At 33.0% G+C, this 26,354-nt stretch overlaps 1 protein-coding gene across 1 annotated transcript; it reads right to left on the bottom strand.

The window, feature by feature from the left end:
- Positions 1 to 16,868: 16,868 nt before the first annotated feature.
- LOC139874747 (secreted RxLR effector protein 161-like) lies at positions 16,869 to 17,494 on the bottom strand. The gene is made up of 3 exons (XM_071862149.1): positions 17,340 to 17,494; positions 17,127 to 17,262; positions 16,869 to 16,940 (listed from the first exon to the last, which is right to left on the bottom strand). Exons 1-3 carry the CDS (start codon positions 17,492 to 17,494, stop codon positions 16,869 to 16,871), a joined length of 363 nt encoding a protein of 120 aa, XP_071718250.1.
- Between the last annotated feature and the right edge of the window lie 8,860 nt (positions 17,495 to 26,354).

Genomic DNA, 26,354 nt, shown 5'->3' with positions numbered 1-26,354 from the left:
ATATGAAATGATTTTTCGGCTATCGGGTGGTATTCTAATTACATAGAATATCTATATATATAGCGCAAAAGATTTCGTAGATTACGGAGGAAATTACGGGATATGTCAGGCAAAGTTTACAGTAACAGATACGCTAAGATATGGATTAGCAGATACGCTAAGATATGAATTTTGTCTATACACTATTCATGCAATCAATGCAGTAAGACGTGTCTAGACTAAGAATGATAAGCAGGCAATTTCCGACAAAAATGATAAGCAAAACTTTTGACATGCAGACACGGTCGAAGTCTAGGCTCATTAATGCATCCTAACGACTATCAGTCAGACACACTAATGCAGACCTGGTTCGCTAAGACCACCGCTCTGATACCAACTGAAAGGACCCGTTCATATACATTATAAACGATTCACAATAGTTGATTACATCGCGAGGTATTTTGACCTCTATATGATACATTTTACAAACATTGCATTCGTTTTTAAAAGACAAACTTTCTTTACAACGAAAGTTGACGGAATGCACACCATTTCATAATACATCCAACTATAATTGACATAATAATAATCTTGATGAACTCAATGACTCGAATGCAACGTCTTTCAAAATATGCCATGAATGACTCCAAGTAATATCCTTAAAATGAGCTAATGCACAGCGGAAGATTTCTTTAATACCTGAGAATAAACATGCTTTAAAGTGTCAACCAAAAGGTTGGTGAGTTCATAGGTTTATCATAATAATCATTTCAATATATTAATAGACCACAAGATTTCCGTTTATAAATATATGTACACTCGCAAGTGTATAAAAGTATTCTATAAGTTGTAGGCACCCGGTAACAAGCCTTAACGTTCATGTTTTACCTTCTGAAGTACACCAGATCAGGTGTGTTTAAAATAACCTCGAAGTACTAAAGCATCCCATAGTCAGGATGGGGTTTATCAGGCCCAATAGATCTATCTTTAGGATTCGCTCCTACCGTACATAGACAAGTAGTTTAATGTTACCAAGCTAAGGGTATATTTCTGGTTTAAACCCACGTAGAATTAGTTTTAGTACTTGTGCCTATTTCGTAAAACATTTATAAAAACAGCGCTTGTATTCTCAGTCCCACAAATATATATAAAAGGGAGCAAATGAAACTCACCATACTGTATTTCGTAGTAAAAATACATATAACGTCATTTAACAAGTGCAAGGTTGGCCTCGGATTCACGAACCTATATTAATTATATATAATTTATATGTTGGTCAATATTTGTCTAACAATTTTTGGTCAAGTCATAGTGTACCACAATCCTAATGCTCGAGACTAATATGCAAAAGTCAACTTGACCCAAAATGACTTCTAAAATTTATACGTGTTTATTATATAACTTAGCTATAGTCGTTTTATATATTTAAATATATTTATTAGATTTTATAATAATAAAAGTCATTTATTAATAAAAATTTATATTAACGTTTATATATGATAAAATATACTTTTATATATCTTAAGTAGTAAAATTTATAAAGTTCACTTAATATCGTAAAACTATAGTGGTAAGTATTATTAATGTAATTATATTACGCGTGGTGAAAAATATCTTTGTATCCCCTATTTATTTGATAAAATAATATTGATCATAATAATAATAAGTAAAAGTTGTATTATTTTGTAATAATAATTATTATTATTCTATAAAAAAATAACAATATTTATATTTACTAAAAATGTTATTATGATAAAATGATAATACTAACATAATAGTAATAATGATATTTTATAATAACAATGATATTTCTATTAAAATAATAATGACGATAGTAATAATAATCATTTTAACAATAATACTAAAATTCAGTTGACTATAACTTCAAATCCGTTCATCGAAACCATTCGATATCTAAATGAAAAGTTCTTAATTTTTCGCTAGCTTTCCAATGACATGCATATCATATACCCTATCTCAGTAGCATATGTATCTAATTCAGGATTCAACAAACCTATCTAAGGACAATATCGAATGTACAAGCATGCATAATCCTATATACTCGAGCACTAGTCAGGGATACACTATTGATATATAAAAGTTAAGTTATGAGTGCTCACGTATCAATATTGAGATTCAATATTGCAGGAAAGTACGTAGACGCAACGGAGATGATAAAAACTAGATTGATCTCACGAGCATACCCATGAACCATACCCATCACCTCCATAGCTATAACCCATAATTTCCTTAGCTTCGACTCATTCAAAAAAACTATTTTGAAATCACTCGGACATCACTCCGTCGTAATATTTTATGTATACTAATAATATCTTGAAATAATATAGAGCAAATATATATATATATATATATATATATATATATATATATATATATATATATATATATATATATATATATATATATATATATATATATATATATATGTAAATCGATTGAGAGAGTTTAGAGAAATATATTTTTAAGTTTCTATGAAATAATGAAACCTATTGAATTCTATTTATAATAGATTTTTGAATTATTAAAGTGAATTATTAAAGTATGAATTATTAAAGTGAATTATTAAAGTATGAATTATTAAAGTGAATTATTAAAGTATGAATTATTAAAGTGAATTATTAAAGTATGAATTATTAAAGTGAATTATTAAAGTATAAATTATTAAAGTGAATTATTAAAGTATGAATTATTAAAGTGAATTATTAAAGTATGAATTATTAAAGTATGAATTATTAAAGTGAATTATTAAAGTTAAAGTAAAGGTAAAATAAAGTAAATGTAAAGTTAAAGTATAGTAAAAATATAAAAACTATGTATGTATAATACGTGTATAAATATATATAATATTAATTTAAATCATTATATATATTTAATGAAATAAAATATAAATATCGTTATATTTATTATACTGGTTAAGTAATGAGTTGTCAAAAGTGATTCTAGATATTTATAAAAGTTATATACGTTTTAATAATAAAGTTCTTTTTAAACTGAAAACGTTTTTGTACGTTTGAAAATAGATTAATAGAATATTATGGAAACCAATTCTCCAATAGCTTTTGTCTAACTTTCGTAAATGACACTTTTTATTTTTATTTATAAATAGCTTTACAAATTATTCCGAATATCGTTAAGAGGAATACATTTCTCAAATCATAGTGGACCTCTCAACAGAGACTTGTAATCATAATTCAATGTTTTTGATAATTCAATCATTTAATATATTTTTTTTTAATTTCGTCGATAATCATATTGAAACAAATACATTCATATAAAGCATTATACTTTTAAATACTTTGTTGACATTTTCAATTTATAACATATACACATATACATACATATTCATATATGTTCATTTAATGGTTCGTGAATCATTGGAATTTGGTCGAGGTTTAAATGAATGTATAAACATAGTTTAAAATCCTTGAGATTTAACTTAACAAACATTGCTTATCGTGTCAGAATAATATAAAGATAAAGTTTAAATTTAGTCGAAAATTTTCGGGTCGTCACATCAATTTCCCCCGCTTTCCAAAACGAATAACACCTTTCCAAGGTGATACCTTAAGCATAACCATATCACCCTCCTCAAACTCTAAAGGTTTTCTCCTAACATCTGCATAGCTCTTTTGTTGACTCCGGGCTGTTTTCAATCGTTGCTGAATCTGAATGATTTTATCGGTGGTTTCTTGGATAATTTCTGGACCTGTAATCTGTTTATCCCCCACATCACTCCAAAAAAATCGGATACCTGCACTTCCTACCATAAAGTGCCTCGAATAGTGCCGCCTCAATACTAGAATGGTAGCTGTTGTTGTAGGAAAACTCAGCTAACGATAGATGTCGATCCCAAATGCTTCCAAAATCAATAACACATGCTTGTAGCATGTCTTCAAGTGTCTGAATCGTCCTTTCACTCTGCCCATCAGTTTGTGGATGATAGGCAGTACTTAAATCTAGACGAGTTCCCAACGCTTCGTGTAATGCCTGCCAGAATCTGGAAGTAAATCTGCTATCACGATCAGAGATAATAGAGATTGGTATACCATGTCTAGAAACAACTTCTTTCAGGTATAATTGTGCTAATTTCTCTATACCATCCTCTTCTTTTATTGGTAGAAAGTGTGCTGACTTAGTAAGACGATCGACTATTACCCAAATCATATCATAACCACCTGCGGTTCTCGGTAACTTAGCAATGAAATCCATGGTAATGTTTTCCCATTTCCATTCTGGGATTTCAGGTTGTTGGAGTAGACCCGATGGTTTTTGATGTTCAGATTTGACTTTAGAACAAGTCAAACATGCTCCTACATATGTGGCTATATCGGCCTTCATTCCTGGCCACCAAAAGTTTCTCTTGAGGTCTTGGTACATTTTCCCCACTCCGGGATGTATTGAATATCTGGTTTTATGTGTTTCATCTAGTACCACTTTCCTCAAATCCCCATTCTTTGGTACCCAAATTCTTTCAGCTAAATACCTGGTTCCGTCTTCCCGAATATTAAGCTGTTTTTCTAATCCTTTGGGTATTTCCTTTCCAAAATCCTTTAAAACCTCCTGTTGTGCCTCTTTTATTCGAGTAGTAAGATTAGTATGAATAATCATGTTCATAGCTTTTACTCGATTAGGTTCTCTTTCCTTTCGACTCAAGGCATCGGCTACCACATTCGCTTTCTCCGGGTGGTAACGGATTTCACAATCATAATCATTTAACAGCTCAACCCACCTACACTGCCTCATATTTAGTTGCTTTTGATTTAAAATATGTTGGAGACTTTTGTGGTCGGTGTATACAATAAACTTGACCCCATATAGATAATGTCTCCACATCTTTAATGCAAAAACAACGGTGCCCAATTCCAGATCATGTGTGGTGTAGTTTTGTTCATGAATTTTGAGTTGTCGAGAAGCATATATGCAATCACCTTCTTCCGTTGCATAAGAATACACCCAAAACCCATTCTTGATGCGTCGCAGTAGATAACAAAATCTTCCATTCCGTTAGGTAACGATAAAATAGATGCCGTAGTCAACTTCTTTTTCAACAATTGGAAGGCACCCTCTTGTTCGAAAGTCCATTCATACTTTTTCCCCTTGTGTGTCAAGGCAGTTAAAGGTTTGGCTACTCAGGAGAAATCTTGAATAAATCTCCTATAATAACCGGCTAAAACCAAAAATTGACGTATTTGCGTTGGAGTTTTCGGGGTTTCCCAATTTTTGATGGCTTCGATCTTGGCGGGATCAACTTTGATTCCATTACTACTGACTACGTGGCCAAGAAATTGTACTTCATTTAACCAAAAAGCGCGCTTAGAGAATTTTACATAAAGTTGTTCTTTTCTTAACAACTCTAATACAAGTCTCAAGTGTTGTTCGTGTTCTTGGTTATTGTTCGAATAGATAAGAATGTCATCAATAAAGACAATAACAAACTTATCTAAATATGGACTACATACTCGGTGCATGAGATCCATGAAAACTGCTGGTGCATTGGTTAGACCGAATGGCATAACCATGAATTCGTAATGGCCATAACGAGTTCTGAAGGCTATTTTTGGTATATCGGCTTCTTTAACCCTCATTTGATGATAACCCGATCTTAAGTCGATTTTGGAGTATACGCTCGAACCTTGGAGTTGATCAAATAGGTCGTCGATTCAGGGTAAAGGGTATCAGTTTTTGATGGTTACTTTGTTCAGCTCACGGTAATCGATACACATGCGAAAAGACCCATCTTTCTTTTTAACGAACAAAATTGGAGCTCCCCATGGTGACGTACTCGGTCGGATAAAACCACGTTTTAATAATTCTTGTAGCTGACTTTGTAATTCTTTCATTTCGGTGGGCGCAAGTCTATATGGAGCACGAGCTATTGGTGCGGCTCCTGGTACAAGATCTATTTGAAATTCAACGGATCGGTGTAGAGGTAGTCCCGGTAATTCGTCCGGAAACACCTCAGGAAATTCTCTTGCAACAGGAACGTCATCGATTTTCTTTTCTTCTTTTTCAACCTTCTCGACGTGTGCTAGTATGGCATAGCAACCTTTTCTTATTAGTTTACGCACCTTCAAACTACTAATAAGATTTAATTTGGCATTACCCTTTTCTCCGTACACCATTAAGGGTAACCCGTTTTCTCTCGGAATGCGAATCGCCTTCTCATGACAAACAACTTCGGCTTTCACCTTGGACATCCAGTCCATTCCAATAATTATGTCGAAGCTTCCCAATTCCACCGGTATTAAATCAATTGCAAACGTTTCGCTAACTAATCTAATTTTTCGATTTCGGCAAATTTTATCAACCTTAATTAGTTTACCGTTTGCTACTTCAACTATACACTTTTTATCCAAAGGCGTTAACGGGCAATTTAATTTGGCACAAAATTCTCTACTCATATAACTTCTATCGGCACCCGAATCAAATAAAACATAAGCAGGTGTATTGTTGATAAGAAACGTACCCGTAACAAGCTCCGGGTCTTCCTGTGCTTTCTCTCCATTAATGTTGAAGGCTCTCCCACATCCTTGCCTATTTCCATTCCTGCACTGGTTTATGGTATGGCCCGGTTTTCCACATCCATAGCAAACAACGCCGTTATTATTTGTTCCGACATTATTTACTCCTTTGTTTCTATTTGGTCCGTAGACTTCACACTTTGCCGCAATATGGCCATTCCTATTACACTTGGTACATAATTCTCTAAGAAACCATTCCGGATGAAACGTATCACACCTGGGGCATATAGTTCTTTGCCTTTTGTTGTCATTGTCGTTGTCGTTGTTGTTGTTGTTGTTGTTGTTGTTGTTGTTGTTGTTGTTAGGGTTATTGTTGTTGAGTCATTTGTTGTTGTTATTGTTGTGATTGGGATTGTTGGTGTTGTTATTATTATTGGGATGGTTGTTGCGGTTATTGTTACGGTTGTTGTTGCGGTTATTGTTACGGTTATTGTTGTTATTGGGGTGGTTGCGATTGTTGTTGTAGTTGTTGTTTTGATTGTTGTTGTTGTACTAGTGACCCTGATCACTGCTTTCCTCCCACTTTCTTTTTCCCTGTTTCATTATGGCCTCCTCGACCGCTTCTTTCTTTATCCTTCCCGTAATTTGTCTTATCAATTTGTGGGCTATACGGCTCGCTTTCTGCATTGTTTCAGGGTCGTTAGCACTTACATGCTCTTGGATTCGTTTCGGCAACCCTTTTATGAATGCTTCAATTTTTGCTTCTTCGTCCTCAAATGCTCCAGGACACATTAAAGCCAGTTCATTGAAACGTTGCTCGTAGGTAGTGACATCTAACCCTTGGGTTGTCAGTGCTTTAAGCTCTGCCTTGAGCTTGTTGATTTCGGTTCTGGGACGGTACTCTTCCGTCATCATGTGCTTGAAAGCGGACCATGGAAGTGCGTAGGCGGTATTCTGTCCTACGTAATCCATGTAGGTATTCCACCATGTCAAAGCAGTACCCCTGAAAGTATGTGTGGCATACTTAACTTTATCCTCTTCTGCGCAGTTGCTGATTGCGAACACGGCTTCAACCTTCTCTGTCCACCGCTTTAGTCCAACGGGTCCTTTAGTTCCTTCAAACTCATTGGGTTTGCAGGCCATAAGAGCTTTGTAGGAACATCCTACCCGGTTGCCATTATTTCCTCCATTGCTGGAACCCGATTGGTTATTGTTGTTCATTGCATTCACCACTGCAGCCATATTTGCAGCGAAAGCTTGAAGTTCTTCTATGTTTAATTGTTGTTGTCTAGTAGCTGGAGGAGCCATTTCCTTCAAAAATAGCTGACTGAGTTAATCATATAGAATTTTAGAAGTAGCCAAAAAGTATTTTGTAGCTTAATATGAACTTATTATTATAAAAGCATTTTCTTCATATTAGCGTTTTATAACTATAATAATATTCATACTTAGCAGCTAACACACAAATTAACTACTAAAATTCTAATATGAAAAACTATGGTAAGTTATTACGTTACTACGTAATAATAAGTTGTAATAATAATAATAAACCTTCCATGCTTATTCTTATTATTATACAATCATAAGGAAAATTACATTGCGAATTTTCTTACAAACTTAAACACACAATATAATACATATTATACAATGCATGGAATACAGGATAGCTGTCGATGGTTCAAGAACAGCGAGATTTCTTAGATGTTGAAGTTGTTTCTTTCTCGGCCAAACGTTTGGATTTTCGTTTGGATAGTTCTTTTTCCAATTCCTCCCAATTGGTTCTTTCGGCTAATTGTTTGGGAGCAAAACCAACAATCGTTATACGAGCGGTCATTTTATAAACTGGTCTCTTAGGTGGTTCAGGTGGATGACCACAAACATTTTGGGTCATAATAGGTTCATCGGGTTTGGGATAGGGTATAACAGCCAAAGATTTTCCCAAATCACGTTGTCGTTAGGTAATTTCCACAACTTCTTCAGGATCCTCTTCTTCGGGTTCCTCTTCGGGATCTTCTTCTGGATCCTCTTCTGGAACCTCTACTGGCAATTGTGAATCTTCTCAATTTTCCCAACAATTTTCCACTTTAATGGTAGCACCAAAAGTTAACTTTTCCGTTAGCTCATAAGTCGTATGCTTTGACTCAGCCTCCGAATCACTTGATAAGTAAATGAAATCTGAATCATTAGAGATGCTTATATGATCGGATGAAGTCATCTATCACATAATAGCAGGCACGTTAAAAGAATGATATATCTTATAATATTTATATGTTAATAATCTTATGTTTCAAACAATTATATTAAGCAATCATTTTTAAAATAATTACGGTCGAAGTCCAGACTCACTAATGCATCAAAAATCAGTTAGACACACTAATGAAAAATTTTCTGATTCTCTAAGACCAACGCTCGGATACCAACTGAAATGCCCCGTTCATATTAATTATAAACGTTTCATATTAATTGGTTTCTTTGAGAGGTTTTGACCTCTATATGAGACGTTTTTCAAATCTTGCATTCATTTTAAAAAAAAAACCATAACCTTTATTATTGAATAAAGGTCTTAATGACATAATTTAGATTGTCTATCAAAGACAATCTCCTCAAATAAATAAGTTTTTACACAACCCATTACAATATGATCAAATATATTACAACAAATACTCCGAATGCAAGTTTAAACAATATAAACAATTATGCCGACTCCAAATCTTGACCTTAGGTTGGCATACGACACCGGAAGCATTCTTAATATTCACCTGAGAATAAACATGCTTAAAACATCAACAAAAATGTTAGTGAGTCATAGGTTTAATTTCTATATAATAATCATAACATTTAATAAGCCACAAGATTTCATTTAATTAAATGTGCAGGATCATTACAACTGCAAAAATCATTCATACGATGAGTCGCCTGGTAACCGACCTTAACATAGAGCGCTTAAGATATCTGGCATCATACATTCCACTATTCAAATGTATGACAAGAACCCTTCGAACTACTAAATCATTTCCACTATTCGAAAATGGGGGTGGTTGGTGCCCGTAGATCTACCTTTAGGATTCGCGTCAATTAGTGTTTTTCACTAATTCTTAGGTTACCAAGCATAATAATAATAAGTACAGATATCCGGTATAACAAAACAGTCGTAGAATGTGGTTTCATGAACTTGTGCTTATTTTGTAAAACATTTATAAATTTGCATGTATTCTCATCCCAAAATAATTTAGATAGTAAAAATGGGACTATAACTCACTTGTGATGATTTCCGAATAGATGGTGATAAGACTTGGCCTTTTGACAAATTCACGAACCTCAAATTAAATGAACAAAGTTGCTGAGAAAATAAGATGATAATCTTGTGATCAAAGATATCCTTGATGGCTTGTAATCCTTGATAAAGAGGAGTAGATGAGTTAACAAAGTGTTCTTGAAGCTAGTTTATGATCAAAGTGAATGAAGATTTTCTAGTACTTGAAGTATGTGTGTTTAAAGAGTGTTTAAAGAGTAGGAAATGGAGAGAATACTTGGAGTTCTTGTGTGTGAGTATTATGAGAGTGAAGGTAAGTTAAATAGCTGATATGAATGAGTAAAAAGCATGTTAAAAGTTATGGTTCATGCATATGGTTAAGAGACTTTATCAAAATTTGGAATATAGCATAATAATGCAAACTAGAAGTTAAATGTTGGTTCCCACAAGTCTCCATCATATTTATCCTTGTCTTGTGACTCATTGGGCTGCTAAGGAGGCTATAATTGGTATTTCATATTGGTATATACTCATAGTATTTAAGTATGGAAGCTGGGTATGATACGGGTATAAATACCGAATGAATACGAATAGAATTCTTGATGGAATTGAATGAGATTATGAGTATAGCTATCTTTGTTGAGTATAAGTATGTTCGTATATATGTTTAAGTCCTTTAAAAGTGTATTAATACATATTAATACAATACATATACATACATTTTAATTTAGAAGTTATTACAACGTTAATCGTTATATATATATGTATATAATCTTGAAGTCTTTAAGTTAGTAATCTCATTTTATGTATATAACCAATTGTTATTATATGTAATGAGATACTTAAATATCATTTTATCAAATCATAAGTATATATATATATATATATATCCATATATACATCATTATATAATTATTTCGAGTTATGACGTTCGTGAATCGCCAGACAAACTGGGTGGCCAAACATTTGTATAAAATTCATTTCAAATAACCAAATCTTAATGAGTTTGATTGCTTAACATGTTGAAAACATTAATTATGTAAATATTAATCTTCTATATATTAGAGGAAAAATCCGGGTCATTACACGGTGTTTAAGACACCACATTCTACGTAACGAGTGGGATTGTCGCGGTGTTTAAGACACCACTCATTGGTTTGATTGACATGTGAAATAGTCGCGGTGTTCAAGACACCACATTGTCATGGGGGTGAGTTAGTCGCGGTGTTTAAGACATCACCCGGGAGTTAGTGATATATGTCGTTGTACACTAACGGATATTTGTATTGGAGTAGTGTTATATCGGTATGATATAATGTTATCGGGAAATGCGAGTACCGATGGAGAATGGGAGTACCATTCCTGTGTTGAGATTTGAGAAGTGGATCACGTGTGGTTGCGGATTCACGATGACACGTGTAGTTCGGTCATCTTATTGTGAAAGTGAGTCTTGTGTAGTTCGGATTCACAATGACACATGTGGATGTGGTCATTATATTGAGGAAGTGAGTCTCGTGTAGTTCGGATTCATAATGACACGTGTGGTTGCGGTCATTCTTTTGGGATAGTGTTTCTCGTGTAGTTCGGATTCACTAGGGCGCGTGTAGTTTGGCCAATCCCGATTGTTGTGCGGTGAAGGTAGTGAGTCGCGTGTGGTTGTGGATTCACTAAGGTGCGTGTAGTTTTCGGCCAGCCTTCATGTTGTGTGATCTGTTGGTTGTTTCATACTCCAATGGTGGGGTCGTAGGGACCATGTTGTGTGATCTATTGGCTGTTTTATTCGCCAATGGTGGGGTCGTAAGGACCATGTTGTGTGATCTGTTGGTTGTTTTATACGCCGATGGTGGGGTCGTAAGGACCACGTTGTGTGATTAGTGATGCAATAGTCGTATTTTGCTCACGTGTTTGCGGTAGTTGCGTATTAGACATGTTTGCGCACTACAAGGGATGTTAAGTGGTAAGTGTTATCCGTGAGATTTCGCTTTTATTCGATCTTCATCAGTTAGATGGTTGACTTTACTTTGGGACGTGTTTACCTTTAGCATTGTACCTGGTATGGTACGCTAACGGGTTGATATCTCGGTACGAGATTGGTTGAGTTTCCCGACTTGAGTGATTGTGCGTGCTCGGATTTGTGGATTTTAATAAGTCGCGAATGATGATTTGGTTGTTAATGGTGACTCTTTGAGAAGAATTGCCTAGGGGAATTGGAAGAATAAGTGGCGATTTCACGTATTTTAAGTGATCATTATAGACTTCGGATGATTTGTGCATTGCATGTCTCGAAATGTGTGCACGTGTGTATTTGGTAAATGGAATGATCTCCGAGTTAATGAGAGATGTGTTGGAAGTCGGATTGGAATGATTGTTCGAGAACCATAGCGTGTAGGTTCAGAGTGGTTAAGTGATTAGGATCACGAGGACGTGATCGAATCTAAGTGGGGGAGAGTTATAACACCCCGGATTTTAGTGTATCAGAAAATGTTCCTGAAAGTGTCAGTAAATGTGCGCAGCAGAAAGCGCCACTAAAAGTGAACCTAACACTTATGCATTTTCAGAATTTACATCAGAATAGGAGTTAGGCAAGTTCAGTCCCTGAAATCCAGAGTCAGAATCAGATTGTGCAGAAGGTCGCGGCGCGACAGAGTGGGCCGCGAGGCGATGAACTAAAGAATTCAGGATCAGGAGGCACGATAAGACAGCCACCAGACCACGTTATATGTCGCGGCGCGACGATCAGGGCCGCGGCGCGGCGTTCTGGGCGGACTGGTACCAGATTTTTGTAATTTTAAATGAGGTTCAAGGGCATTTTGGTCTTTTCGCGTGTGAGCCAGATTTGAGGTCTTAATCTCATCCATTCATTTCATTTCCTTATTTCTTTTTCCTTTTTCTTCTCCATTTTCTCTCAAAACTTCAAAACCCTATTTGATCCAAAGTGAGATTTGGGAAGGAAGATTCGTGATTCGATCTTTGTCATAAGAGGCAACCTTGTTCTCCTCGTTCTTGGCTTCAAGGTGATACTAGCGGTAAGCTCTAACTCCGAATTTCATTTTCGTGTTCTTCATCCAAATTTAGGGCTTTTGATTGTGTGTTCATAAATGGAACTCCACTAGTTGTTAATGGAAGATAATAACTAGGATTCGGGTTTATTAGTGATGAAGGCGGGTTTTGGGTTGGTTGATGATTTAGCCTTGTTTAGGGCTTTAAATTGAGTGTAATCACTATGATTAGTGATTATGGAAGTGTTGAAACTCATTTGGGTGTGTTTAGTTGACTACTTTTGAAATGGGTCAAAATTAGGGTTTTGGTGCCAAATTGGGCAAGACAAGTGTTTAACACTTGTGTTCGGGTTTAATTGGCTTATTAGGAACATTGTCACTAGTGTTAGCTATTATTGGTTAGTTTGGGCGCGGTTTGAGCTTGAAAGTGCAATTCGGTCGAAATTACACTAGTTGTCGATTTGGGTTGGTTTGTAAATCCACCCTAATTGTATTATTTGTTATGTGATAATGGAATAGGTACGTTCCATTGGCGAGTTGCGGATTATTCGGTTGCATTCATCAAGGTGACAAGGTGAGTGTTAATATCCTATGTGCATATGTATGTGTAGGATCGGTGTGGGTCGGGTGAAGTGGTTCTCGGTTATAGAGCTCACTTCACATATAGGTGGATTTGATGGACTTGTGTATGGGTCCAATTGGCACGGTTGTGCGTTTTGGTTGACCACCTTTGGCGAGGTGCACACTTTGTGTGTACGTTATCACTTGATATTGTGTTGTGGATTGGAATACCCCGATGATGTGGGTTATGATTGGAGAAGTGGATCACGTGTGGATGCGGATTCACGATGACACATGTAGTTCGGTCATCTTATCAGAAGTGAGTCTCGTGTACTTCGGATTCACGGTGACGCGTGTAGTTTGGTCATCTTATTGAGGTAGTGATATCGTGTGGTTTCGGATTCACTAAGGCTCGTGTAGTTCGGCCAACCTCGATGTTGTTGTGTGATTGAAGATAGTAGTCTCGTGTGGATGCGAATTTACTAAGGCTCGTGTAGTTCGGCCAATCTTCATTCGGTAATTGTAATCGGTTTTGGTATTAGGTTAAGGGGTTAACCTTAGACGTTTATATATTGTTTCATATATTGTCGTATTGTTGTGTTGTAGCTAACCTTCCGGGTGTAGCTTATTGGCGTTGTTCACATCGTCGGTGAACTTATATTTGTTGTTATTTTATCTTGTTGCTTAGTGATGGTACGGTATGCTTAGCTTAGCATGACTTTATGCTTGGATGCTCCGGCATGCGTTAATTGATTATTTGTGTGGCGTGTCCATTTTATGCATATATATGTATGTAGTATATTCTCACTCACTAAGCGTTAACTTACCCTCTTGTTGTTTACATTTTTATAGATTTGCATGGAGGCGGTGGCTCGGGTAAGCATTGGGACTAGTGGACTTGCGTAGTTTGCTTTAGAAGATGTGATTTTGGATCGATTAGGATTGGGTAGCGTATCCCTAATCACCATGCTCGGTTTTGTTGGACATTAAAATAGTCAGGTCGTGTTTGCCCGTTCGGATATTTAAACTATGTATTATATGTTTTAAAAGTTTATTGAACTTATTATTGTATTAAAGATGTTTTCGGAAACATAATTGGGACCTAAATATTAATGTATTAAAGAAAAATTTTTACGGGCCGATTTAAATACGGGTTGAGTTGTTTCACTTATGCCTTAGACAGATTATGTTTAGTGGGTATATCACGAATGGAGTGATATATGTGGATTTTGTTGGGTCACAACAAAATTTGACTAAATCAATGGACAAAACATTAGCCGAAAGTGCGCACAAGTTGGCTAATGTTATGGGATTGAAGTCCATTAAATCTTCCAAAGTGAGACGCCCAATTCCCTTCTAGTACAACGCTAGAAGCTAAATTCAATGAGGTAAGCTTACTTTCTGAAGATTGAAACACATAAATATACTGATCCCAAAGTATGTGTTTAGACCCGTGAGTTGAGTAGGTTGAAGTTAAACTTCTTAATAGTTTTCTTGAAAAATTGCATCGCGGGAGCAAGATTAAAGAAAGCTACCTAAGTGAGTATGAAGTTTCGCCGCTTCAAAGAAGGTTGGACTTGGTTTCCTATATACTCATGAATGGATATGGACGCATGACTTATAAAAGCGTCAAGACGAACAATAGAGATTGTAAGAAACTGATGTGTATATTATTTTATAGTTTTCAAATGAATTGAAGGGTTCAATTCTTCACGAACACCCTGATTTTCGAATTCTCGTAAATAATATACTAAGTGGAAATTCAATTCTTCACGAACATTTCCATTTACGCATTAGTTTGTGTGTTTGTTCAAGTTATTAAGTAAATCTAAAGATTACACTAAAATTTGGGGGGGGGGGGGGATTGTTGGTGATTTTAGTGTCAATTTTGTGTGATAAAGTGATTTACTTGAGACAAATGGATTTCTAGTTAAACTTTATAACAAGTTAGGAGAGTGTGGAGTACACGATTGTTTAAGCTAACTAGAGTCATTTAATTGAAAGGTTATGTTTATTAGTTGGTGTCTTTTTGGTCAAAGAACACAACTATTCATGGAATGGTGACTATTATTAATGAAATGGTGTAACTTGTAATGAAATGGTATCTTACCTTTTAATCAAAATGTATGACTTTTCATGGAATCTTTTATACCAAGAGATGTGTCTTTTCATAGTAACCATTCATACTCTATAAATAGATAACATTTGTCTCATTTTCAAGATGATGAAAACATGAACATTCACAACATACGTAAAACTCTTTGTTCTTGACTTTCAATTTTAATTGCCTATATTGGAGTTGTGCCTTTGTCTTATCCCGAATAAAGATTTCGTGTAACCCTAAGGCAATCTATGTATAGGGTCGAAATACTTTATCGCGAAAGTGACTACACGATTCAAAGGTTTATCCGGCATTCAAACCTTATTTTCTAACAGGTCTGGGAATGGCAAATTCACCAACCATCCACGTGGGTTTTGATCACCAAAGTTACAAATATTTATTGAAGTCACGTGGTAATTAACCACATGATAAGATCTATGTTCCTAAAGGAGTAAAGGTTATAGCAAATTCATAATCTTATATAGATGATCCAAGCATATTCAGAATTTGATCTTTATTTGCATGGTACTCGTATTAGATTTGTGCTAAAAAAGCAGATATATAGACACGTACAGTTGTCTATATATCTGTTGCTATGTGATTAGCACTAATATGCACCAATGTGAACTATATATATAACTGAAAAACAACGAATTATACATACACTCAACCTTTAAAATTTACATGAACCAAATATATCACATGAAATGAGGATGAAAACACAGATGAACCGAGCATATATAGTTATATACATATACAGTACTAAATATGAAATTTTGTAAGGTTTTGTGGCCCTACAATATGAGTAATTTCAGAAAATTATTTAACCCACAAAGATAAACGAAGATAATAACAAGAAAATTAAGAACACGATAATTTAACGTGGTTATATGTAATAAAGGGTTGATTAGTTTAACCCACGGACCAAACTCGAGAGGTTTTATTAATAAAATTCGTGCATAGATGTATGAGTTACAACAGGATCCTTTTATAGAGGAAATCGAACAAGGAAACTACTTAACGAACAATAGGGTCCGTCCATATGACTCGCGTTCGTGAGTTATCATTCGAGGAGAAATTCCAGTCGCGAGCTATACTTTCCGTTTCGCGTGTTCTGATTAAATATAAGTCGCGATCGCGACTTCACTCTTCGCGTTCGCGAGTTTCGCAGCATTAGTAATTTCTTGGTTTGTTTTAAACTCCATCACTCCAACAATCTCCCACTAGAATGAGACTTTAATTAAAACCCTATCTTCGTCAACCCAACACTTCAAGAACGCTAAACCACCATTCATACCGCCAAAACGTCATTTGGAACACGCACACTCAACACATTCTTCGGATGAGTAGACTTTCGATACAAGGTCTTCAACACTTGTTGTTATAATCGAATTATCATCTCTCTATCTCTTTAGTTGGTCGTCTTCTCTCATCAATTCATGAGAAGACCGGTTGAGGCAATGCAAAACCTCAACTTGTTCGTCATCACCACCTTAGTAAGCATATCCTCGGGGATTCTTCGAACCAAGAACTTTCTTCAATACCAAAGTACCATCTTTTATATGCTGTCGAATAAAACGAAACCTTAACATTATGTGTTTCGTATGAAACACCAGATTCTTCCCAAGATGAATCACACTTTGATTATCACAATACAAGATGCAATAGTCCCGTCATTTACCCAACTCACCTAAGAAGTTCTTCAACCAAATAAGCTCTTTAGAAGCTTTCACAATAGCAATGTATCCTACCTCAGTGTTTGATGAGGCAACATTCCTTTGTAGTCGAGACATCCAACTAACCGTCGTCTTCTCTATTGTGAAAACATAACCCGTAGTGCTTTTCACCGAATCATCACATTCACTCAAATTAGCATCCGTATAACCACTAATAATGACATTATTTTTAGAGAAGCACAATCCCATACTATAAGTACATTTCAAGTAACAAAGCAACCATTTGACCGCTTCCCAATGCCATTTCCCCAGATAGACATATAACGGCTCACAACTCCCACCGAATGGGCAATATCCGGACTCTTTTTAACCATGGCATACATAACACTACCCACGGCCGATGCATACGGAACCTTTTCTATCTCCTCATTTTCTTCTTCCATTTTAGGTAATTGACTTTTTGATATCTTTATCGCACTACCCAAAGGCATAGAACGAGCCTTTAAATTCTCCATGTTAAACCTCTCTACAACTTTCTCTATATATTTGGATTGAGACAAGTATAGAGTTCCTTTCACACGATCACGCATAATACTCATTCCAAGTATTTGCCTAGCACCAGCAAGATCTTTCATCTCGAACTCATGGAAAAGTAATCTCCTCAACTTGTTGATTTCGGACACGTTAGAACCCGCAAGTAACATATTATCAACGTACAACAATAAGATAATGTAAGAAGACTTGAAGTTCTTCAAGTAGCAACAATGATCCGCTTCACGTCTTAAAAAATCCATCTTCTTCATAAACTCATCAAACTCCAAGTACCATTTCCGAGGTGCTTGCTTCAATCCATACAAAATTTTCCGCAGCTTACAAACCCACTTGGCTTTACCCTTTACCTTAAAGCCCTTGGGTTGCTTCATATATGTAACACCCCGCCAAAATCGCCATTGACGTGAATTTTTAACTATAGTCCTAGTACATGGCTTGACTTCTAAGTAACAACAAAGTTCTGAAGCAGAAGCAATAAGTACATGAGAATAAGACATGCTAAAAGGTTAACATAACGGTTGGTGAGTTATAGATTTAGTTTCATAACAGTAATAAAGATAGACCATAACAGTTTCGTAGTTCAAAAGTTTGCTGACAATGTAATCTCATGTTTTCAAATCTTTGTAGACAATAAAGTGTCTTAGTTTAAATCTTTATAGACAACAAAATGTTATGTTTCAAGTTTTAGTAGACAACACCATGTCTCATTTCAAATGTTTGTAGACAATACCATGTCCGATTTCAAATGTTTGTAAACCACGATATTTATTAACCATAGTTTCTAAAGTGTATGCATTTTCCTGAGCACTCGAAATATGAAGCTTAACCAATACATAGCAAACTATGCAATCCTTTACCCTATACTTTTGTATACATTGACCAAGTGTACAGTTTACGAAGTAATAAAAATATTCGAAGTCAAAATTTTAAAAGTAAGACCATGAAAAGTCAAACAGGACACTTATTATGGGACGGAGGGAGTAATTAATTTTAAATTAATTAATTATAATTAAGAGAATATAAAAATGGTTAATTTAAATTAACTGATTAATCAAAATGTGATTTTTGTTTGTTTCTTGCTGGCTACGTTCAATTCAATTAGAGCTTAAGAGTCGACCAATTTTTTCGTCGTTAAAGCGGTTGGGACAGTGGAGTTTCCCACTCCCTCCCGCCGTTAAAATGGTGTTAAATTCCACAGTTGTGGGTCACCGTTGCTCTGGTAACGGTGTGTTTGGTTTGAAATATATCCGTTATTCAACGGATATATTCATTAAATATTATTTTTTTCCTTATATATATACTTTTACATTTTTATACTCATTTTCACAACAACACCAATATTTTTTCATACTTCTCCAAATTAACTTCCCTTCTCCAAATAAACATATTTCTTTCATAAAATGTCTTCAACGTCATCGTCTAGCGAATATTTTTTGATGCAAGTGCTCGATATAATCAATAGCGAGGCGTTAGAAAGTGAAAATGAAGCAGAAAGTTCAAAAAAATAATTAAATAAAGATTAAACTAAATAATATTATTAACAGTGTTAAAAAAATAATTAAATAATGATTTAACACTAGATCATTTCCCCTGTTTTAGTCTCAGTGTTAAATTCAATGTTAAATTTAACACTGAAAGACTCCTAGTATAAGGAAACCAAATTTTTATACGCGATTTTTAGTTGCTGACTAAAAGTTGGTTATATATATATATATATATATATATATATATATATATATATATATATATATATATATATATATATATCCCTTCTTTTTGATATGGGGATATACGAAAAAAAAAGAACCCATTTACTTCTTGGTTGATGACGTACGAGAAGCAAAATAGAAAAAAAAATCCCAACTTTTTGTTGTTGTAGTAGGGGCAAAAAAGAAACACATCACGTTTTTATTTTCGGTTGCTATACGGAGTATTTGTTTATATATTAATATAATTTGGTTATATTAATTGTTGATTGAGTTTAGACTAACATTTATTGACGTTGCTTGAAAGTGTAGTGGACTATTCAAAGAGACGGTCATTCCTTTGATCGTATGTTTTTCTTCAGCAAGGTGTTCGTTTCAACCTACTCGTAGATGTCATTTCGTAAAGGTATATTACTAACTCACTTTGTGAACTTATATTCTTGACAATTATTAGTGGTATAACTGGATTTAATGAGACAAGTTAATCGTGTGAATTTTTATTAAATACGTAGTAACTGATTATTTAATCGTGTGAATTTATTATTAAATTAATGATTATTTATTTGTGTATATAATAAAAGATTATTATAATATATGTCCGCTGCGTTTAGGGGAGTGGGGAAGGAAAACGTGTGTAATGTAAAGAAAATTCTTGAATGCTTTGAAAGGGCCTCGGGATTAAAGGTGAACAAGTTGAAAAGCATAATATATGGGATTGGAGTGAACCAGGAGGAAACTGAAAGCATTGCATCTCGGATAGGATGTACTAGTGGATCTCTCCCGTTTTCTTATTTGGGGCTTTCGGTAGGTGTAAAGATGAATAAGTTGAATTATTGGAAACCGGTAGTCGAGAAATTTAACAAAAGATTCGCGGGGTGGAAATCTAAGTCAATGTCATTCGGGGGTAGGCTAACCGTAATCAAGTCGATCCTTACAAGCTTGCCGTTGTATTTCTTCTCACTCTTTCGAGCTCCTACGGGCGTCATCAACCTTCTCGAGAGTTTACGTAGTAAGTTTTTTTGGGGCGGGTCTGGTGATAACACTAAAATGTCATGGGTAAAATGGGAAGACTTACTTGTTCCTTACGGGGCGGGGGGACTAAACATTGGTTCTTTAAAAGAAAAAAATCTCGCGCTACTTAGTAAATGGTGGTGGTGTAGAGACCCGTCCTAATCCATCCGGACGAAGTCCATATCGATTATAAACGATTCACAACAGTTGGTTACATCGCGAGGTACTTGACATCTATATGATACATTTTACAAACATTGCATTCGTTTTTGAAAATACAATCTTTCATTACATCGAATGTTGACGGCATGCATACCATTTCATTATATATCTAACTATAATTGATTTAATAATAATCTTGATTAACTCAACGACTCGAATGCAACGTCTTTTGAAATATGCCATGAATGACTCCAAGTAATATCTTTAAAATGAGCAAATGCACAGCAGAAGATTTCTTTCATACCTGAGAATAAACATGCTTTAAAGTGTCAACCAAAAGGTTGGTGAGTTCATTAGTTTAACATAAATAATCATTTCCATCATTTTAATAGACCACGAGATTTTCATTTTTAGTTCTCATAAATATACGTCCCATGCATAGAGACAAAAATATCATTCATATGGATTAAACACCTGGTAACCGACATTAACAAGATGCATATAAGAATATCCCCTATCATTCCGGGAAATCCTTCGGACATGATAAAAACAACATCGAAGTACTAAAGCATGCGGTACTTTGGATGGGGTTCGTTAGGCCCAATAGATCTATCTTTAGGATTCACGTCAATTAGTAGATCGGTTTACTAATTCTTAGGTTACCAAGCAAAAGGGGCATATTCGGCTTCGATCATTCAACTATATAATGTAGTTTCGATTACTTATGTCTATTTCGTAAAATATTTATAAAAATTGCGCATGTATTCTCAGCCCAAAAATATAAAGGGTAAAAAGGCAAATGAAACTCACCATACTGTATTTTGTAGTAAAAATACATATGACATCATTGAACAAGTATAGGGTTGGTCTCGGATTCACGAACCTATAACATTCATTTATGTATTAAAACCTATACTTTTAATCGAAGTAATATATATATATATATATATATATATATATATATATATATATATATATATATATATATATATATATATATATATATTAATTTATTAGTTATATCCTTTTTATATGTTTCTTATATTCACTTTTTTATATAACAATATTAATTTTCGTTATGTTATACGTATTAAATATATTATTTTTTTAATATGTATATATATCATTTGTATATTATTAATAGTAGTTATAATAATATCAAAATAATATTAATAGTGGTAAAAATGATAATAATTATAATATTTATTATTATTAGTAAAGATCATAATGTTAATAATTCTACTAATGATAATATTAATGATATTAATAATACCTGTATAATGTTAATTGTATTATTTTGGTAGTAATTATAATGATACTTACTAATTTTAACAATAATAATAATGATCATACTAGTTTTAAATAAAATTATAAGCTTAAAATGATAATACTTTTAGTAATAGTGATAATAATAATACTTTATAATAAGAATTTACTACTAATCATAATCATATCAACAATATTAATAATGATAATATTAGTACCCATGTTAATGATAGCAATACTAATTCTATATATTTTAAAATGATATCAATAATTATGATACTTGTAACTGTGATAATAATAATAATAATTATAATTCCAATATTAATTATAATACAAGTAATAATAATACAGTAATAATAGTACTAATAACAATAATATTAATAATGATAATACTAATAATTTTTAAGTGTTAATACTAGTAATAATAATAATACTACAACTTAATAATAATAATGATAGTAGTAACATTAATAATGACAATTTTAACAACAATAATTAATACTAGCAATATTAATAATAATAATAATAAATGATCAATAATCTTGTTTTAGTAGTAATAACAATAATAATAAGTATATTACTATTAATAATAACAATAACAAATAATAATAATAATAATAATAATAATAATAATAATAATAATAATAATAATAATAATAATAATAATAATAATAGAATTAAAACAAAAGAGTGTACCCTTATAAAAAGCTTTTATAAAAGAATGCCCCAAACGAGACTCGAACCCGCGACCTCCCGTTCCCTCACCAACGTGCTAAACCATTCCTCCACCCTTAGCATTTCTGATTTTTTATACCGCGGTTTAAATATATTCAATATTTTTAGTCACCATGTTCTTCTTCTTCGTGATTCTTCTTTGTTACCATTTAAATCATCCACAACAAATTAATCCTAGTAGCTTAATTAATTACATAATTTTGGGTTCTAATGAATTGAAACTAACCTCAAAGTAATTGATTTATTTAGATCAAGAAAAGAAAATAAAAAAAAACTTACTGCAATTCACGAACAAAAAAAAAATAAAAAAAATAAATCATGATATTGATTTTTAGAACGTTTTACATAATACCTTCTTCACGAAAATTTTTGCAAATCAATCCTAGAAACTATATAAAACATCAATTGAACCTAAAACAACCTGCAGTATCTTAATTTAAATGAAGAAATCCGTTTTGACTTTTTGCTATAAAGTTTGACTTATCAAATTCGAAATCAAGAGAAAAATTTGGGGCTTGATAACTTACAGATAGATCAGTTTAATGATTCCTTACACCTCTTCATTTACAGATTTTGATGTTTAACTCAAAATTGACCCATTGATTAAAACAGTTTATGAAGAACTCGTTTTTAAATATTTGGGTTATTTTCTGTGAATTTCTTTTTTTGATTTTTCAAATGGCAGTAGTTGAATGTATATCGTACCATTGATCGGTTGCTGTACTAGCAAGAATTGACTGGTTATTGTTTGGTAGTGTTGATTAATCGACCATACATCACGAGAGTTTGAATAACAAAGAAAGAAAAATAAAAAAATAAAAAAATAAAAGTGGATGGGATGTGTAACTGATTCAGTACTCTTATGCCTTTATAAATTATTTTTAATTAATTAATATTTATAATTATAAAACTATTAATATAAAAATACTAATATTAATAATAGATATTATCAAAATACTATTAATAACCAAAATAATATTACTAGTAATAATAATAGGATAAATAATAATATTAATAATAATATCGAATTAATGCTAATAATAGTAAAATTAATGATAAAAGTAAAAATAATGTTAATCATAATAAAAATCATAATATTTATAATTCTTAATACTAATATACTAACAATATTTATAATATTAATACATAATAATAGCAATAATAATAACTGATAATATTCAATTTACAATTATAATATATACATAAAACTAATATTGATATTGATATTAGTATTAATAATGAACGTGATAATGACAGTATAACAACTACATTTTAACTTGCATTATATATTATTATATAATATCATATACACATTCTATAATAATTTATATTAGGTATAAAATTTTTATATATTTTAGTATATATTGATATACATATATTAATAATTAAGTATAGATTTCTTAAATATATACTGTATATAATTATGTTTTAAATAACAACATTTATATATATATTAAATATATATATTGAATCAAATAAACCTAAAGTATAACATTATACGTTTAATACAATGTTAACGTTGACATATCATGTTCGAAATCACTTATGTTCAATATACCCTAAATATTCAAAATAACAAGTTTTAGTTATTTTGAGTTATCTTAGATCCTATAATAGTTTATTAATATATTTAATTTATTATTTCTAATTATTTACATATATAAATATAATTATCTATGCATATATTTCTGTTTACAATTAGAGGTTCGTGAATCGTCGGGGATTAAATGTCTCCATGTAAACAGTTCTAAAATTTTGAGACTCAACATTATAGACTTTGCTTATCGTGTCGAAAATATATATATAAAGATTAAAGTTTAAATTTGGTTGGAAATTTCCGGGTTGTCACAGTACCTACCCGTTAAAGAAATTTCATCCCGAAATTTGAGTGAGGTGGTCATGGTTAACAATAAAAATGTTTTCATGACGAATATAAGTTGATAAATAGAGTTTTATCATCATTGAGTAATATGGATAAGATGATTCGATTAATCGAAGCGTATGAGTGAAGCTATCACAAAAGATTGAGATAAAGAAATGGAGATTTTCCATAACTTTTGACGTAGTCACGATTGAATTCCGGAATTCAAGGAATTTAAAAGAAAATGTTTGGAAATTTATAAGATCTGATTCTTCGGTGAATAAGGAAATCAGGATCTTTTTAATTAAATGCGGAGATCTGCCTCGATTACTCTGTCTGGTATTTCCATTATAAATTAAACTCTTCCGTTCCATGATTCTCACCATTACTATACTTTCTTTCTTATTTCTTACATTCAAAAGATTATGAAAATGTTTAATCCAGTTCTAATTCTTGATATTTTCCCAATTATCATTTCTGTCATCGTTCTTTTCAATTTTCCACCAGAAAAATCTGTTTACTTCTACTATTTCCCTTGAGGTTATAGTATTCCTAATTCTCCCTTGTCTTTATATTGCTATACGCATTGATATACACGGTTTGTAATTTCTGTGTTGTTATTGGGTTTTATATCTTCCCTTATATTTTAGAGTCTCTGCTTCCATATTCTATAATCATTATCATTCACAGTTAATGCTCTCTCTTATTTGCTGCAATTTATACCCCCTTTCTATTTCGGAGCTTCATGCTTTTATTTTCTTTTCGCAAGTAATGGTTCATAATTCGTAAGTATGGAGTCTCGAATGAACGTAATGTTCTAAACAAGAATAAATGTAATAGCACGATTTGATTTGTCAATTTACCAGAATCACTAAGGATAGAACTATCAAGAATATACTTTCTTGATATGTTCAGAAGTTAAGTAGAATGAAAAAGTTATGTGATATGGCACATGATGACGTTATGGTCTGTGAATCATCACGTTCCATTCAGAAACTCAGCATGACTTACTGTAATATAATCATGTTGATCAAGTGTCATTATATTATACTAATTCATGCATCAATTTCCAACACTACTTCAAAATCATTCATAATTCAAATTCGAATTTTAAAGAATTTTAGAAACTAAAGTAGTTTCCTTTATGATATAATGTAGATAGCACGAAGAGATAAATAATTTCAAACGAGAATATTTTTGAAAATATCTTCAGAAATATCGAAGATATTTATGATGATATTTTGGAATTTCTAAATTCGATGGTTGATGAAGAAAGATTTTCCGCAAGATTTTTAACATGACTTCGGAGCAAGATATTCTCTAACGATTTCATCGGATCCAGAATTACCTGAATTCTTTGAATATAGGGTTTGGTCCTTGTATTTGTCCTTGGTCTCCTTCGTGGTTAGCTCAATTCGTTTTCCAGTTCCAACTTTTCTGAGCTTTTCCAACGTACTATTCTCTATCATCAAACTTCCGATGATTAAGGTCGTTTACGGTTATCTACAGTTTTTGCTGCTTCATTCAGCTTTTTCAAAGTTCAATGTATTAATTCGTAGGCTGGGTGCTTTTCAAAATTTCAGAATGGAAGGTCATTATTCTAAGAGATAAATGTTATACATATAACTGTTGATGTAGATATGCTGTGAGTTTTCAAAGTACTGATTGCCGATTCCTCTACATTTACTGCTACCAGATCTGAATCATTAGTTATCGATCCGAGGTGATTTCAAGAGAATTGTGTTTTTAGATGATTAAACGCTGACTGTAATATGGTGGAATATAAAAGGTTCCCCGGTAACAATAAAAGAGCATACATATAAATCAAGGTGATAATAAGGTTGTTTCGAACAAAAAGTCGAAGTTGATTTGCTGGAGCTGTGACAAAATTTGCTACTTTGAAAGGAATTACCAAGTTATTTTGGGTAATAATAACACATTAGCACAACTACGTGTTAAACGTTTACTCAGTTTTCGAGAGTTTTTCAGATGCATAACTAAATGCATCAA

The sequence above is a fragment of the Rutidosis leptorrhynchoides genome, chromosome 11, assembly GCF_046630445.1.
Source record: "Rutidosis leptorrhynchoides isolate AG116_Rl617_1_P2 chromosome 11, CSIRO_AGI_Rlap_v1, whole genome shotgun sequence".
Taxonomy (NCBI): domain Eukaryota; kingdom Viridiplantae; phylum Streptophyta; class Magnoliopsida; order Asterales; family Asteraceae; genus Rutidosis; species Rutidosis leptorrhynchoides.
This window is presented reverse-complemented; position numbering and strand designations above follow the sequence as displayed.